This window comes from Ascaphus truei, chromosome 6, assembly GCF_040206685.1.
Source record: "Ascaphus truei isolate aAscTru1 chromosome 6, aAscTru1.hap1, whole genome shotgun sequence".
Classification (NCBI taxonomy): Eukaryota; Metazoa; Chordata; class Amphibia; order Anura; family Ascaphidae; genus Ascaphus; species Ascaphus truei.
The window spans coordinates 27,894,777-27,911,003 of NC_134488.1; the positions used below are offsets into that span (position 1 = coordinate 27,894,777).

General features: G+C 44.4%; 1 protein-coding gene across 1 annotated transcript in view; it reads left to right on the forward strand.

The window, feature by feature from the left end:
• Positions 1-13,789, forward strand: part of LUZP1 (leucine zipper protein 1) — a 28,581-nt gene extending 14,792 nt beyond the window's left edge. Inside the window, exons 2-4 of the mRNA XM_075603747.1 lie at positions 2,970-6,176; positions 7,941-8,115; positions 10,595-13,789. Of these exons, the coding sequence (XP_075459862.1) occupies positions 3,111-6,176; positions 7,941-8,090 (3,216 nt within the window). The 5' untranslated portion in view covers positions 2,970-3,110 and the 3' untranslated portion in view covers positions 8,091-8,115; positions 10,595-13,789. The remainder of the gene's footprint in view (positions 1-2,969; positions 6,177-7,940; positions 8,116-10,594) is intronic.
• The last annotated feature ends 2,438 nt before the right edge of the window (positions 13,790-16,227 follow it).

A 16,227-nucleotide genomic window follows, 5' to 3' on the forward strand; every position in this document is an offset into this window, starting at 1 on the left:
CATCTCACCTATGTAGTAGCAGCCACCTGGGCATTTCATGCACATGATGAGGTACACGACATTGCTGGAGGAACAGGTTAATCTTCCTCTGATTTTGTACTCCAGATTCCTGTGTGGTATTTGTATTGTGCCCGCTGTGTGGAGCATTGCGCAGGTTTTGCATCTTGCGTCCTGACATGGTCTTGTCCCGCATTCAGTTGTACTGTTGAATACTTTACTCCTCACCATAATTTTCTTGAGATTATGGGGTTGTCTGTATGATAATAAGGGTGTTTCAGGGAAGACCTGTTGCAGTCTTGTATCTTCCTGGAGAATGGGTTGTAGTTCCCTGGCGATCTTGTGTAGGGCTTCTAGGTGTGGGTTATATGTGACCACCAAAGGTACCCTGTCACTTGTCTCTTTCTGTCTGTATTCAAGGAGATCACTTCTTGGTATTCTGGTGGCTTTGTGGATTTGCTGGTCTACAATTCTGTGGTTATATCCACTGTTTATGAAATCCGATCTCAAGACTGTAATCCGCTGGCTTCTGTCTGCTGTGTCGGAGCATATCCGGTTGTATCGTATAGCTTGACTGTAGATGGTTGCATGCTTAGTGTATGTCGGGTGGCAGCTGTTGTCCCTCAAATAGCTGTCTGTCTGTAGGTTTGCGGTATACAGAAGTCTGTAGTTGGTTGTTCTTTATAGTAATGGTGGTGTCTAGGAAGTATACTTCGTCTGGGGAATGGGTGAGTTTGAGGTTGATGGTCGGGTGGAACGTATTGAAGTTCTCATGGAACTGTAGGAGGTCCTGTTAACCAGAGGTTCAAATTGAGAGGATGTCATCGATGTAGCGAAGGTATGTAAGGGATTTCAAGTGACAGGTGGAAAGAAAGTCACTTTCCAGTTTTGCGCAGAACAGATTGGCATACTGTGGCGCCATCCGAGTGCCCATAGCGGTCCCGGTTGTCTGAAGGTATATGTCATTTCCAAATGTCAAGTAGTTATGGGTCAGAATAAATTCGATGCATTTAGTCACTGTCTCTGTGAGTGGCTCCTCCGGTCCCAGAAAGTATCTGCAGGCTGAAATTCCATCTTCGTGGAGATGTTTGTGCAAAGTGACTCTAAATCCATGGTTGCTAGTAGTGTTCCTGTTGGGAGGGGGCCAATGGCATTAAGTTTGTTAAGCATGTCGGTGGTATCCTGGATATAGCTGGGTGTGTTCCTGACAAATGCCTTCCACCCAGCCAGAAATGTTCTCAGTCAGTGTGCCAGATCCAGAGATAATAGGGTGCCCAGGGTTACCCTTTTTGTGAATTTTAGGGAGCATGTAGAATGTGCCAGGTTTTGGGTTAGCTGGTATCAGGTCCAGAATTTGTTCTCTTGTGTGGGTCGGGAGTGTTTTAATGATCCTGTTGCGTTCTCTCATGTATTTTTGTGTTGGATCCTCCTGCAGTTGGGTGTAGTACTTTGAATCAGAGAGTTGCCTGTGTGCTTCCCGCAGGTAGTCTGTGGTGTTCATTATGACCACTGCTCCTCCCTTGTCCGCAGGTTTGATTGTTATGTTGTGGTTGGCCTTTAGCGATTCTATGGCTCTCCTCTCCATCAGTGTCAGATTATATGTTTGTTTCCTTACTTTGTCCAGGATTGTGGTTTTGGCTCTGTCTGAAGCTTTCAATGTACCGGTCCAGTTTGGGGTTGCGCCCCCAGTTTGTGGAATCCAGTTGGATTTTTGCTTCTCCCTGCTCATGTGCAGTGGCTCTCCTTCTGCTGTGCTGGCATGATCTTGGTCGTGTCTGCCATGGAATAACTCCTTAAGAAGCAGTCTTCTGAAGAATTCTTCCAGGTCACTGCACAGCTCAACCTTGTCCATAGGCTTGGCAGGGCAGAGTGTGAGACCCTTTGATTATATATAAATGAGTTCTTCAGTATTAGGTGATACCTTTTTTTTATTTGGACTAACAATTTGTCATAGGACAAGTTTTCGAGAGTTCTCCTCTCTTCCTCAGGTCAGCAATACTGATATACAAAGGTTTATCTATCTTATCGATATACCATCTCAGAACTCTGTATAAAGTAACAATTTATGTATCATATATTTAAATAATGTACATTAATCTTTACAAAAAGGCAGAGGATGACGTATTTGATCTCCAAGATAAAATAATCCAGCCAAAACGTATTGGCTCTATATACCTCCCAATTACCAATTCTGCTGGGGTAGCTTCTAAAATGATTGTGTATTAGAATGCATGCATGTTTGAGCCTTCGTATATATGCACGTGAGTGTATTATGACTTTCCATTATAGCCCTATAGTGGTCTCCTACAATCTGTTTCCCCCCATAAATAGTAAATAATAGTACCTAATATATCCTACTTTATAATTGCTTAGTAGCGTATATGTATGGCTCTAGCTTCCATGCACACTTTATATTCACTGAGTAAAGACCCTGACTCTCTAAACGATGACAGGGAGTTAGACACCAGGATTTGAACCAGGTTCCCCTGATTCTGCTCCTTGTGACCTTGGGCACGTCACTTTATCTCCCTGTGCCTCGTGCACTGAAAACTTGGCTTGTACGCTCACCTGGGCAGGGGCTGTGTCTGCAACATTCCAATGTGTTGTGTAGCGCGCCCTGTGCTGTCATTGTGAAGGGTTTTGAAAGTAGTTATATACTCTATAATTTACTCGTTTCTGACTTGTTGAACCCATTCGATATGCTTCAGGTCGACCACAATGAGCGTCTATGTACAAGGCAGGTAAAGTACACATAATAACAACACATGGATAACTTTGAAGGCGGCGACGCCAAATGTAGCTATTTATTGACATATATGGTGATGACTTTTCTATATTCGTGGCCAAAGTACATTTAAAAATCATACACCGCTCTCTCCGCATACAAAAATGCCAAACCTAAACCTACAGCTGTGTGTATATGTATATGTGTGTGTGATGCTTTTCTTACATGTTGCTCCTTGTTGTTTTAGGTTAAGATGGTCTCTGGATGTCCTACACACTGCACTCATCAAGAAGAAATAGGATAGTTCTTGGCAACCGCAGCTATCTGGGAAGCCGGCATAGACACCGGCGCCGGTACGGACTCTTGTCTAAGCCACTGGTAAAGCGAAATGGAGCACTCGAGTCGCCACTTGCGATTTAAGGTCCAGAGCCTCGGTCGCCGTCTGGATGATCTGGAGGAAGCGACGAGGAACCTTCAGAAGGCGGAGGACGAAATTCTGGATCTTCAAGACAAAATTATCCAGGCGGAAGGGAGCAACTCGAGCCTGCTTGCAGACGTTGAGGCTTTGAGAAAGAGAGTGCTGAAGATTGAAGGAAAGGACGAAGAAGTGAAGAAGGCGGAAGATCTGTGTAGGCTGCTGAAGGAAAAACTGGAAAACGAGGAGAATGTGACCAGAGAACTCCGATCGGAAATCGAGCAACTCCAGAAAAGGATGTCCGAGCTGGAGAAGTTAGAGGAGACTTTTTGCAAGAGCAAGAATGATTGCACTCAGCTGTGTCTCAGCTTAAATGAAGAAAAGAACTTGTCTAAAAAGTTATCTACTGAACTGGAAATACTTCGGACCAGAGTTAAAGAACTGGAAGCATCTGAAAGCAAACTGGATAAAGCGGAACAATTTTTAGAGGGTGAACTGGAAAAAATCAAGTCTTTGACCTTAACCTTTGTTAATGAAAGAAAATGTTCTCTGGAAAAGGAAAAGCAGAATGAGAAATTGATTCTAGAGCTCAAGCAACAACTGGAATTAAAAGCGAAAATCAACACGGGAGACCAAAGTAGAAATGAATCCAACCTTTTGGAGCGATCGTCCGATCACGTGGGACTGAATAACCTGAGGATTGAAGATGACTTGCCTTCTAGACTGTCACGCAAAGTGGGGTTCAACTACATGAAGCAGTCGGAGAATCAACCAAGTAGCAAATCCGAATATGAGAAAAACAAGAATCAAGAGGACAACAAAATCAAAGATTTGCACCAAGAAATAGAGAAGCTGAAGAATCAGATTAAACATTTTGAGTGCATAGAAGAAGAGTTGAAACTATGTAAGGAGAATAACCGGGAGCTACAAGACACCTGCTTCAGTGAACATAGTAAAAGCAAGCAGCTGGCCGATGAGGTGGAGACATTAAAAAGCCAAGCGAAACCACATCAAAAAGTGGAAAATGGAGACGTTGGGGAAGAAATAAATTTACACGGTAGACTTAACGAGAGAACAAGATATAAAGGCGTATCGGCTGAGCCAACAAAATACGCCTCCCGGGATGCATCTCAACTGTTGAGGAGCGAACGGCCTCGTCACAGAGACCCTGATTCTCTGTATAAGAGACAATTGTCCAACCCCAGTAGCAGGAAAACTGGAAAATCTGCGGTGTTGGACACCACTATCGGCAGTGTACGGAAACTAGAAGACAGGTCGTCGGCGGTTGCTTCGTATTTATCAAGTGCAAAAGATTTTGTAGCTGGGCAGACTGACAATAAAAAGTCTGTCCTCAGCCGCTACCCGCCGGCCGCCCAAGAACAAAAGGCATGGAAAGGGTCCTCGGCGAAAAAAATCGAAAAGCCGGCACAGCTATTTGGGGAAGACTATTCTGCAAAGGTGCATCAACCTGTTGAAACCTCAAGAAAAGGAGAGGTCTCGGTTTCCACAAAAGAAAAAGAGGTTAAGGCGAATCCCTCTGATGCCAACTCGGAAATCAAAGTTAACGCTGCTCCTCAGGAAGATGTGGAGTTGGTAGGAAACTGCTCGTCCTCTTCGATATCTAACACGCAGCCAAACAATGCTGTGTCAGCGGCGGCCACTGCTCCGGATCATCCTTGCACAAACATTTTGGAAGACTACTCCAAAACTGCTGTAAACTCAGATGAAAGTGAAGTAAAGGAGACCACCTCCCAGGACAGCCGGTCTTCCAGATACACTCATTTTTCAGGTAGCCAAGATAGCATCACAAGATCTTCCATTATTGAGCAAACCACAAAACCGGCCATGCCAAGTAAAGATGAAATAGATCCACTCGGCCAACCAGATTCAGATTCAAAAAGACTTTACACTAGTAGAGACAAAGCGAGATTTAAGTCCTCCACCAAACCGCTCATTCCTGAAAAACCGCACATTGTAGAAGCAACGGACCATACAGAAGGGGAGAGAAGGAATATTACTTCAGGACTTCAGACTAAAAGACATTCCAGTCCTAGAGATAAACCAAGATTCCGAGGTGATAATAGAACATCTAATTTTGAAAACGACAATTATGGGATTCAACGAGAGTGGGTATCTGAGAAATCCAGAAAAGTGTCATCCGATAGTCTAGAAAACATGGATCTTGGTTCTCACGTTGAAATAAGGACGAGATCGTGTAGTCCAAGGGAAGCTTTGCAATCCACGGTCGTCATTAAGCCGGTCATCGTTGAAAAAGATATGAAAGAAGTTATGGGTGGTTACAGAGCAAGATCCAGCTCAGAATTAAGCAAATCTCCGTTACACACAGTGTCAAACAAAGTGATGAGCAGTATAACAATATATCCATCCGAAGCAACACCTGTGCGATCTAGTACAGAGGAACCAAGAGAAAGACATACGTCAACCAGTAACATTAGACTATCTGCCAAGGATCAATCCTCGCCGACCAACATGAGCCTTCCATTTGAAATATCGATAAACAAAAGTGATATGTCGTTGAAGCGAACCGATGCAAACGATGACTTAGATCTTGAAGAGAAGGCCAAGGCTTCCAACACTAGCGCTGCCAAAAAGCTGGAGGAGGAGGTGACGATGAGTGACAACCATACGGATGTGGGACCTCTGAGCTGGAAAAGTCACACTGCTGTAGACACTAATCATACAGACGATAGACCGGTCACGGTGAGAAGTTGGAGGAGGAAGGGTGTGTTGGGTTCCACTGAGGAATTAGATATTCTAACTGACAAAAAAGATGGTTCTATCGATGCCAAGTATATACACACATCATTTTTGGATGAGAAGAGGCCGGTGAGATTACGTTTGCGTGAACAGTATTTAAGAAAGACGAGTACTATAGTAGACAATTGTAGTCCGCCTGAATTTGTTTCCAGAAGAAGTCAAAGCAGCTTAAGTGCGTCGGAGATTATATCACGGAGAAGCCTTTTCAGTGACCCCTTTCTCTCTTCGGGATTTGCGTCCTGGAATCGCACGACCTTGGAGGTATGTAACGGTTATAAATGTAATATTCACTGGCGATGTATATTCTGTGTTTTAAGTACCAATTAAATAGTGGGACTGTGGCTGAATTCAGGCGAGCTTATTCCCTTTACAGATCCCGTCCCACGCAGCCTATCGAAAAAAGTTGGTAATAAGAATGTACATAACCTATATTTGCCCCTTGATTTTGTGATCCCCTGATCCCCCGATCCCCTGATTCCCCTGATCCCTGCTATATCATTAGTTGGACAAAATACCCTTTAAAGAGGCAGTGCAAGCTGGCCGTTTTTTTCTTTTCTTTTTAACATAAGATTGAAGCAGGTGGTCTCCTGAGCTGAACCCCATTAATTTCCCCTCTGGGGACCCCCTGTTCCCGGAGATGCCTCCATAGGGGTTGCCAGTAGCCGCTCCTGTTGGCTAGCAGGGGGGGATGTAATGGTGGAGTTGGAAAACTCCTGCGGACCAATAGGAAGGCGTGACGTCATCAGGTCAGGCTTCCTATTGGCCGGCGTGACGCGGGTGCTTTAAACTTTGCCGCGATCCTGACACCCCTTTTTGGAGGTCTGTATCTCGGGAAGCAGAGAGTCCCCTGAGCTGACATTAATGGGGCTTGGGTTCGGAGACCCCCTGCTTCAAACCTATGTAAAAAAAAAAAATCTCATGAATTGCTCCTTTTAACCCCAACCTGTATGTCCTGTGTGGTGAAATGTTTCTTTTTAATCACCATAACACAATTGTGTACCTTTACAATCACATGACTCACAGTCTGTACCATAAAGTGTGTCATTTGCAGCCACTAGGGGTGTGGCACGTCCCCTGGTCGTCATACATCCTGCAGCCTTCTCTCCGTCACCCGTTCTTGAGGCAGTGATTCATCGTCTTTGGGAATTCCCTCTCCCTGAGAATTAATATGCTACAATTTGAACTAATGAGCCTCTGCTAATTCCTCTTCTAATTATAGAACTGACCCTCTAGATCAGGGGTCTCAAACTCGGTCCCCATGGGCCACCAACAGGCTTTTATTTGGTGGCTCTTGAGGACTGAGTTTGAGACCCCTGATCTAGATAATATTATTGAGCCCTCTGAAAGATGCTTTAAAAAATGTCCTATAGATATCTTTACCCCATTTGATACAATGGGAACCCGTGCAGTTGAACTGCAGCACTCCAAGCTATAGGCCCTCCCTAGTCCCTGAGATTAAAAATAGTCCCTAGTCCCTTTACATTATTGAATTTTAAAGCAGCAATCACCCCCACCCCCCACCCCCAGAAGCCTGTATGAGTTAAACTGCTAGTGTTAAAAAAAACCTCTCTCACTCTCACCGTTTCTGAGCAGGAGAGCCGTGATAGATTTTGTTTCCACTGTACATTTGTACAAATATCAAACCTCGGTGTCAAGACCCTTTCTCTCTCCTCACTCACACACACACTCACTCTCACACACACACTCACTCTCACACACACACACACACTCTCTCACACACACACACACTCTCTCACACTCTCTCTCTCACACTCTCTCTCTCACACTCTCTCTCTCACACACTCTCTCTCACACACTCTCTCTCACACACTCTCTCTCTCACACACACACACACACACACACACTCTCTCACTCACACACACACTCTCTCTCGCACTCTCTCACTCTGTCGTGCACTCTCTCGCGCGCGCACTCACCCTCGCTCGCGCGCTCACTCTCGCACACACACTTTGATTGCATCTTAAAAATGGCTCTGTGTCTCATCTCTTCTTTCATTCTTCCCAGGATTTCGATACCTTGGATATTCGCAGCTCCAGACGGAAGCAGCTTGGGTCTGACAGACTCGCTAAAACAGACTCGGCAGCGAGGAAGCAGTCAGCTAAGCTGGGACTCGATCGGCAGCACCCAAGAAGCATGGCGGAGGAGCAGCATTAACCTGCCGGGAAATAAGGGAATCTGGGTGAGTGGGATTTAAAGTTGTCCGTCTGGATACAAGGGACATGGGAACACGTCAATAAATACAAGTATTATTACAAAGTAAATGAACAATACAATATAAAAACATACAATGAGTTCTGCACTCACGCATTTACTGGGCGGCGATGTATGCTACTTTTGTCATTCAGTTTGAATCACACACCCATAGTACTGCACTATGGAATATGTTGGTGCAATATCGACCAACGACAGTCAATTATTTAAATTGTCTCTTTGACGTCCATTATTTTTACATAAATCTGTCATTCTGTCTCTCTTTTTCCGATTTTCTAAAACTATTTTGGGGCACAGACCCATTTTTTTATTAGAAAGATGTTTACCGCATGTATCCCAGGGGTGGCCAACGGCAGTCCGCAAGGGCAACCCCACAGGTCAGGTTTCAAGGATATCCCTGCTTCAGCACAGGTGGCTCAATTGGCTCTGATTGAGCCACCTGTGCTGAAGCTGCGATATCCTTGAAACCTGACCTGTGGTGGGGTTTGGAGGACTGGTTTTAAGGATATCCCTGCTTCAGCACACCCCATCAAAATCCTGACTTCTGCCAGCCACTCATTGTTTCATTGCGGTTAGCAGGCCACTCCGAAACCGGACAGGTTATTCAGCATTTTTACCATAGCTCCTTCTTTTGTGAGCAATCCTAATGAAATGGGGCCCTTCTGTCTCGCGGCTACATAATGCCAGTATTGGCTTCCAGGCACTTCATCGTGCGGTCAAATCCCTTATCCCTTTCGATGATCAATGCAAAAAACGATTTGTTATATTTATGGCGTTATTAAAAGCCTAACGGGGGTTTTAAGGCAGCAATCTGTGCTTATCGTTTCTTTTCGGGGGGGGAGGGTGTCCTCCCCCCCCCATATTCCAGAGATATAACTAGTTTAAAGTCCACCAGGCAACACTTTCCAGTGCAGACAATATGGCCGCAAGGTTCAGCTTCGCTATGGCGGTCGCCACAAATCTGCGACGCCGTCGGGGGGGTGGGGGGGTGGGGGGGTGGTGACGTATTAGTAGTTTGTTTTTTATTACACGCCGGCATTAAAACTGGGAAAAATACCGGGAACAGGGGGCTGTGAATCCGCCCTGGTTTAGGGTACAGTCCCACATAGCAGCCAACAAATCGGAACACTTTGTCCGTGTAATCCGCTTCTCTGGAAAGATTTCAATCTTCCTTTAAAATAAAAGTTTGACGTATGTGTTTCCCCCCCCCCCCCCGCCCCACTGTGCAAAACAGGCACATCTTTGGGGCGGGGTCCGTGTAATTCTAATCTTACCTGGTATGTTGTTGTTCTTCACCTTTGTCTTGGGTTGATGATAGTGTCCACGTAATTACTTAAAACGACTAAAGCGAGACCCTGTAGAAGAACTATTTGCCTGTTTGTCAGGCGGGCTCTGTACAGCGAACACTGCTGCTTGTTGCCTGGATAACAAAACCTGCGCCCAGTGCATAGCTGGACGCTCTGGCAATGATGGGGTTAATGGTACCCCTTGCCATTTTTATAACCGCCGACCCCTAATGCCAGCGACCAAAGGAAGCCCTTATATAACACACCTGCTCTGGCACAAATTCACTCATTCAAACAGATGCACATAGACATCGATTCCACGACACACCTGACACACACACACACACACGTGACACGCACACACGTGACAGGCACACACACACGTGGCAGGCGCACACACACGTGGCAGGCACACACCCACACGTGACAGGCACACACCCACACGTGACAGGCACACACCCACACGTGACAGGCACACACACACGTGACAGGCACACACACACACGTGACAGGCACACACACACACGTGACAGGCACACACACACACGTGACAGGCACGCACACACACACGTGACAGGCACACACACACGTGACAGACACACACACACACGTGACAGGCACACACACACACACACGTGACAGGCACACACGCACACACACACACGTGACGCACGCACACACACGTGACGCGCGCACACACGTGACGCGCGCACACACACGTGACGCGCGCACACACACGTGACGCACACGCACACGTGATGCACACGCACACGTGACGCACGCACACGTGGCACGCGCATACGTGACACGCGCGTACGTGACACACACGTACGTGACACACACGTACGTGACACACACGTACGTGACACACACGTACGTGACACACACGTACGTGACACACACACTACACACATTACACTCTCTTATACTGTTCGCTTAGGTAGTCTAAACATAAATACTGACTAGCACAGATTTGCACGTGCACACAAATATATATTGCTTATATTTGCTTCCGGATAAAGTTCCTTGCCCAAGGGAATCGGCCGACACCGGGCAAATCGCTCTGTGTTGATTCCCGGAGCCTTTCCATTTCTCCAGGTGTCTGAGCCTTGTACTCGCATGTCCAGTAACTCGGTCTAACTGAAGTATATGTATCTCTAGTTGTAGGATTACGGTGAAAAGACCTGAAGCCACAGACCTTCCAAACTCAACACTCCATTGAAAAGCTGAAAGGACCACATCTGCCTGCTGGATGCCCCCTCCACGCCCTGCTCCTTCCTTCCCAACGTTTCACGGACCTCATACACCTTGTATAGTTTTTCTATCCTATATTCCTTGGCTTTACTAGTATATATTTTCTGCAAATGCAAGGGATCCAACTGCATGAACGTCTCTCAGGGTAACCAGACATGAGCCCACGTATTGTAACTGTATATAACGATTATCATTATTGAGATTTGGCTCTTAGGGTATATATAGATTTTTTTTATATATATGAACGAACAAATTGCATGGGCACTGCTTCAAAAAATGCGTAGGTACTAAAAGTACATTGTTTTTTTTGTTTTTTTTTTAAACCTGCTTTAACTTATAAAGGACTCAAGGCGCCATTTTGGAATGTTGAGACCGGCAAATATTCTTTGCCGCGGGGTCTTGTTGATATTCCGCATGTATCATTGTATAGAAAAGAATGAACTGTCCTTTCTTCCAGGGCCTGCAAATGTATGTACATGTAAATAGGGGTAAATAAGGCTCTGTGGGGGATAAGCATGTGAAAAATACTATTTTAAAGAGCTTTGCTTTCAGCTGTTTTTTATTATTTTTTTTTTTTTTTAAAAACCTTTTTCCGGCTCACAAAACGTGAAGCCGCGTGATCATAATCATTGTTTTTGGGATTTTTTTTTAGTTCGCAAAACATATTTTACACCTTTTTGTTTTATAACCTCCATTTTTATTTAAACTCGGTCACCATTTACATTAGACTACTGAATAAAATTAATGGGACTTATGTATCAAGCTCAGAAAACATTACTGCTAATAAACTGACACTACAGTTGGATGGCCATTTATGGCTGATAATGGCTTTTACACGCTATTATTCTACACTATAATCCCCTTTTGAACATCTCTCTCTGGGTCAATATATCAAACTATTTTGCACCTTTTTTTTTTCTCGTCTTCACGCCGGCGCGTCCCGTCCATGTGGAATCCCGGAGGAATTTTTTTCCGTACTATATTAAATGGCGATTAACATCGATTATTTATGCATCTACAGCGGTCATTTTCTACCCTTTTTTTTATTATTATTATTATTGATAAAGAAAAATGATGCAGGTTTCACCGCAATCAGTTCTTGTGGATATGTACGGAAGCAGAAAGCGGACGCGCTCGGTGTGCAGCAAAACGCTGTTATGCGGCGGTTGACGCATTACATCTTTTAATGCCTTCATATTTAATTTAATTGTACTATATACACACGCCGACCGGTTTTTTTTTAATTATTTTTTTTTAATTATTTTTTTTTAACAGATATTCTGTGTATACATCTCTCCGCATGCAGTAAAATGGCGTTTTAACCCCTGGGCTGCCAGAGGGACCAGGAAGGCAGGTTAACGCTGCCCATAGCGTCTGACAGTGCAGGTCACTGCTACTCTAGGGCAGAGGTGGCCAACTCCAGTCCTCGAGGGCCACCAACAGGTCAGGTTTTCAGGATATGCCTGCTTCAGCGCAGGTGGCTCCCTGCTTCAGCACAGGTGGCTCAACCCGTGGCTCAGTCATTGATTGAGCCACCTATGCTGAAGCAGGGATATCCCCAATACCTGGCCTGTTGACTCCTACCTAGGTCCTGTGACGGCCCATTCCCAAGGTGTGAAACCTTGGCACCGTGTAGCAAATCTTGACCGATTTTTGCTTTTTTTTTTTTTTTTTTTTTTATTATTATTATGAAAGAAAAACGCATTCATACCAACTTTCTCTTTTAAAACCCTTTACCAAAGCCCACGCAATGGCCAACCCCGTCTCTGAAAAGTCTCTTATGCACCTTTTTTGTATGTTTATTTTATCTATATATATATATAAAAAAAAAAAAATCTGCACCTTTTTTTGTTTTGTTTTTTTTAATCTTTTTCATGAACTTTGAATCCTGAGCACAAGCAACTGTGTTTATTTTTAACATAAAAATACATTCCAACGTTTTTATTTTATTTTTTGCTCCTGCTATAAAAAGGCATAAAAGTGCACTTGTTGTGTAATACGCAGCGCGTCTGTGCTGCGTTTTGTCTTTCTTTCCTCCGGCGTAAGTGCGGATTTCATCACCCTCTCGTGATTAACCCTTTCGCAGCGAGAGGCCGGCAATAAATGGAGTAGATCTGTTTTCATGCCGCTTAGAACTCTGGCCCATTTTCTGTACACTGTGAAACGGTGCTGAGTTTCTCCGTGCTGGGGGAAGATCTCAGCTCCAGTGAAATGTCTTGCATCCAAGACCGATATAACAAATACTCCGCAGGGGCAATTGGTTCACGCCTCCACGTAAGCCAATGTAAAGGTGCAACGTCACTCCTTTTAGTGATTATACTATTTTCCAAATAAAATGACATTTAAGGCATTTTGCTATAGGTGAGAAACTGTACATAATTCCGCGCTCCTCCCTATAGAAGTTTACCAGCCTATGCTGGTAAAAAGATAGGCCTTACATATATAAAAACAAAGAACGATTCCTGCGCTCCTACCAATGGGGCTAAAAAAACTAATAATCTCATGAAAAAGGGTTTTTTGTTAAACCCTTTGGCCAAATCAAACCCTTTGGTTTAACAAAATAACCCTTTTTCATTAGATTATTTTATTTTAGCCCAATTGGTAGGAGCGCAGGAATCGTTCTTTTTATTTTGCTATAGGTAACAGACAATATATTGTATTCTGCTCACACAGCTGCAGGAAACAAAAAAATGATACCAAGGGCAGAGATTTTCAGTGCAACACATACCTAAGAAGCGGTCTTCGTAATAATTGGGTTAATTATGTGTTAATTAATTAGAGAAATCTGTTGGGCACCTGAAGAGCGCTGGTATAGAGTGTAATAGTAATACTAGATCAGTAAGAGATTATTCCAGCACACACAGCACCCCGAGAATGACCCCGTGGATAGGAAACCTTGTTTTACCAAGCGCTGCTTGATGATGTGATGTTCCAATGGTAACCCACCCAGCATGGTGAAATATGGAAACTATTTTTTATTATATGTCTGTTTTATGTCTGTATAAAATCTTGATACATTCCTTCACCCATGGATCATTTTATTTTAATCGTGGTTGTTCAGAACATTCACTATGGATCTTTTGGTAATAAACTACATATGAACCATGTCTCCATTCTGCTTTCTGTAACTTGTACAAAGCGGGGGGGGAGGGGTGAGGGGGGCGGGGAAGCCATGATAAGAGGGTACCGGACCTCCAATACCCATTTTTGGATCTTGGTGAATTCCCCTTACTTTGGTGACACTTTAAAAAAAAAAATGGGTTTGGAGCAGGGGGGTTACAATGCTGAACTGTGTTCATTTCAGCCCCGGGGACCCCCTGCTTCCCGAGATATTTACCTAGGAAAGGGGTGCTGCAGCAGCCCAGATGGGGCTATCAATATGGCGGCTTTCAATGTTCCGCATGTTACGGGCCTATAGAACAGTCGTGACATCATTCCGTGCGGCTTCCTATTTGGCCCAAGTGATGTGGGACTTTTAAACAGCGCAGATACCGGCACCACCTTTCTGAGGTAAGTATTTCAGGAAGCTGGGGTCCCCCAGAGGCTGGGGGTCCCCCAGAGCCGAAATCAATGTGGTTCAGTTCCAGAGACCCCCTGCTTCAAACCTATATATTAAAAAGAGCAAGGTGTCGCCAGGTGTGCTTCTTTATATACTGTTCTTTTTCTGTAATGTCTTCAAAGGGCAGTCCTGTATAGTGGGTTATCTTTTTCAACGGTTAATCAATATAAATGTCTTGTCTAAGATTCAGTCCCCCTTAAAAACAGGCTACCCCAAAATGTAATGTTCTTTATAAAACAATTGGTCAATTTGTTTTGTGTTTTTTAATTTTAATAGCTTACTGAAGTTATAAATAATTGTAGAAAGCAGCACAGGAAGTCGCCGTGGAGCGTGTTTGGTGATGTCAGTTAAGGTACAGGAAGTTGTAAGTGCCCCCCCACTCCCCCTGCTGTCTCCAAATGGTCCCTTGTCCTGATCACAGGAGATGACAGTCGGACAGCAGAGAGACACAGAACGCTGAACATGGCGGCACACAGAGGGAACTGTGACCTCCATTACTCAGGATGATATACATTAAATATTTTATTATTAAACGTATCGCCTTACATGAAAACATGTTTAATCTAAATTAACCTCTAGACAGTGCTAGAGTCCTATAAACGCCATCTTTTATAACCACAATCCTTGCTCCCTCTTATAATTAGGTTTTCACGCACACCAAGCAAGTTTATTTAAGCCTTCGACTCCATATCTTTCATTTGGACGGTTTAGGCGAGGGCTCCCCAATTTCGGGCTGTCTGGGCAACATTCCCATACGTTGTGATTAAAAGAAATCTGGACACCCTGACCTGTTTCTCTCGAGGAAATGACCTTTGAGAGCCCTTATATTGAACGCTTCCGTGGCATTCTGCAATTACAGAACGCAATAACGCCTCCAAGATGCAGGACATAGAGACAACAGCTGTTCGGCAGAAATCTTGCGGAGAACATCTAAGGCAGGTCTGGTACTCGGGAACATACAATATCTCTCACCGCTGCTCCCGGAGCAAAGGCCACAAGCCTCGTACGTCCGTCTCTCACAGCCACGATTATAAGATTCCGTCGGCTTGCGGTTTTTCCGTCAGGCGCGCGGATTTATATCCTATCGTCTCCTCCCGGGAGAGAGGTGTAAATCTCACCGAATCCATGCGACAGGCAGGCCCTGGAAATTCAAAGCGGCGGCGCACACTACCATAGTTGGCGCCCTGCCGCTGTGAATTATGGGGAGCGGTTTCCTAGAGCTTGGCCGTTATTACAGCCGAACACAGATTTTGCAACCCAGAATTCCGAGCGCGTGGCAAGAAGAGCAGGCACACGGGAGAGACGTGGCGGGATTTGAATGCAGAGGTAAGACCACCTACTGCAACACCAACACCCCCCCCCCCCCCCCGCCACTAGCTCTTGTGAGATAGCACTGCTTTGTAAATATGGACCGCAATTCTTAAAGTAACACACTTATTTGTCTTTTGCGGGCTGCAAATAAGTATTTTCTTCAGGTCTGCTCACTCCAGGCTTTTCAGCTACTTGTAAGCAAATGAGTGATTTTAGCGCTCGAGCGCTGGATCCATAACTTTATACACGAAGTACAATTGTATGAACAGAGGCACAGTGCTGGGGGCTAGTAGACTCTCAATAAGATATAAAGTCCTAAGAGACCAATATTCCCTGAAGGTTGGGGTTAGTGGGTTGAAGACCACTCCTCAAAACCTCGTTAGGATAGTCCCTGGGCTAATATTGGCACATGAGGTTCATCTAGTAATATTTTTGTTTATCAGCTACTTGTGTTTATGTTTTAATAATAGTATTTTAATTACTTTTACAAGTAAAGGACAATAGGAATCTAACTCTTTACCTGTAGATTCGGGGATTGACAAAGTCTTATCATCCAAGGAGATTAGATAGAAATGGTTAAAAAAAAAAAACCCAACCCAAATAATATTTTTCAGTAAAAAGTTAAGAAAAAAATAGTTATACTTGTTTGATTTATTTAGAAAAGGGTGTT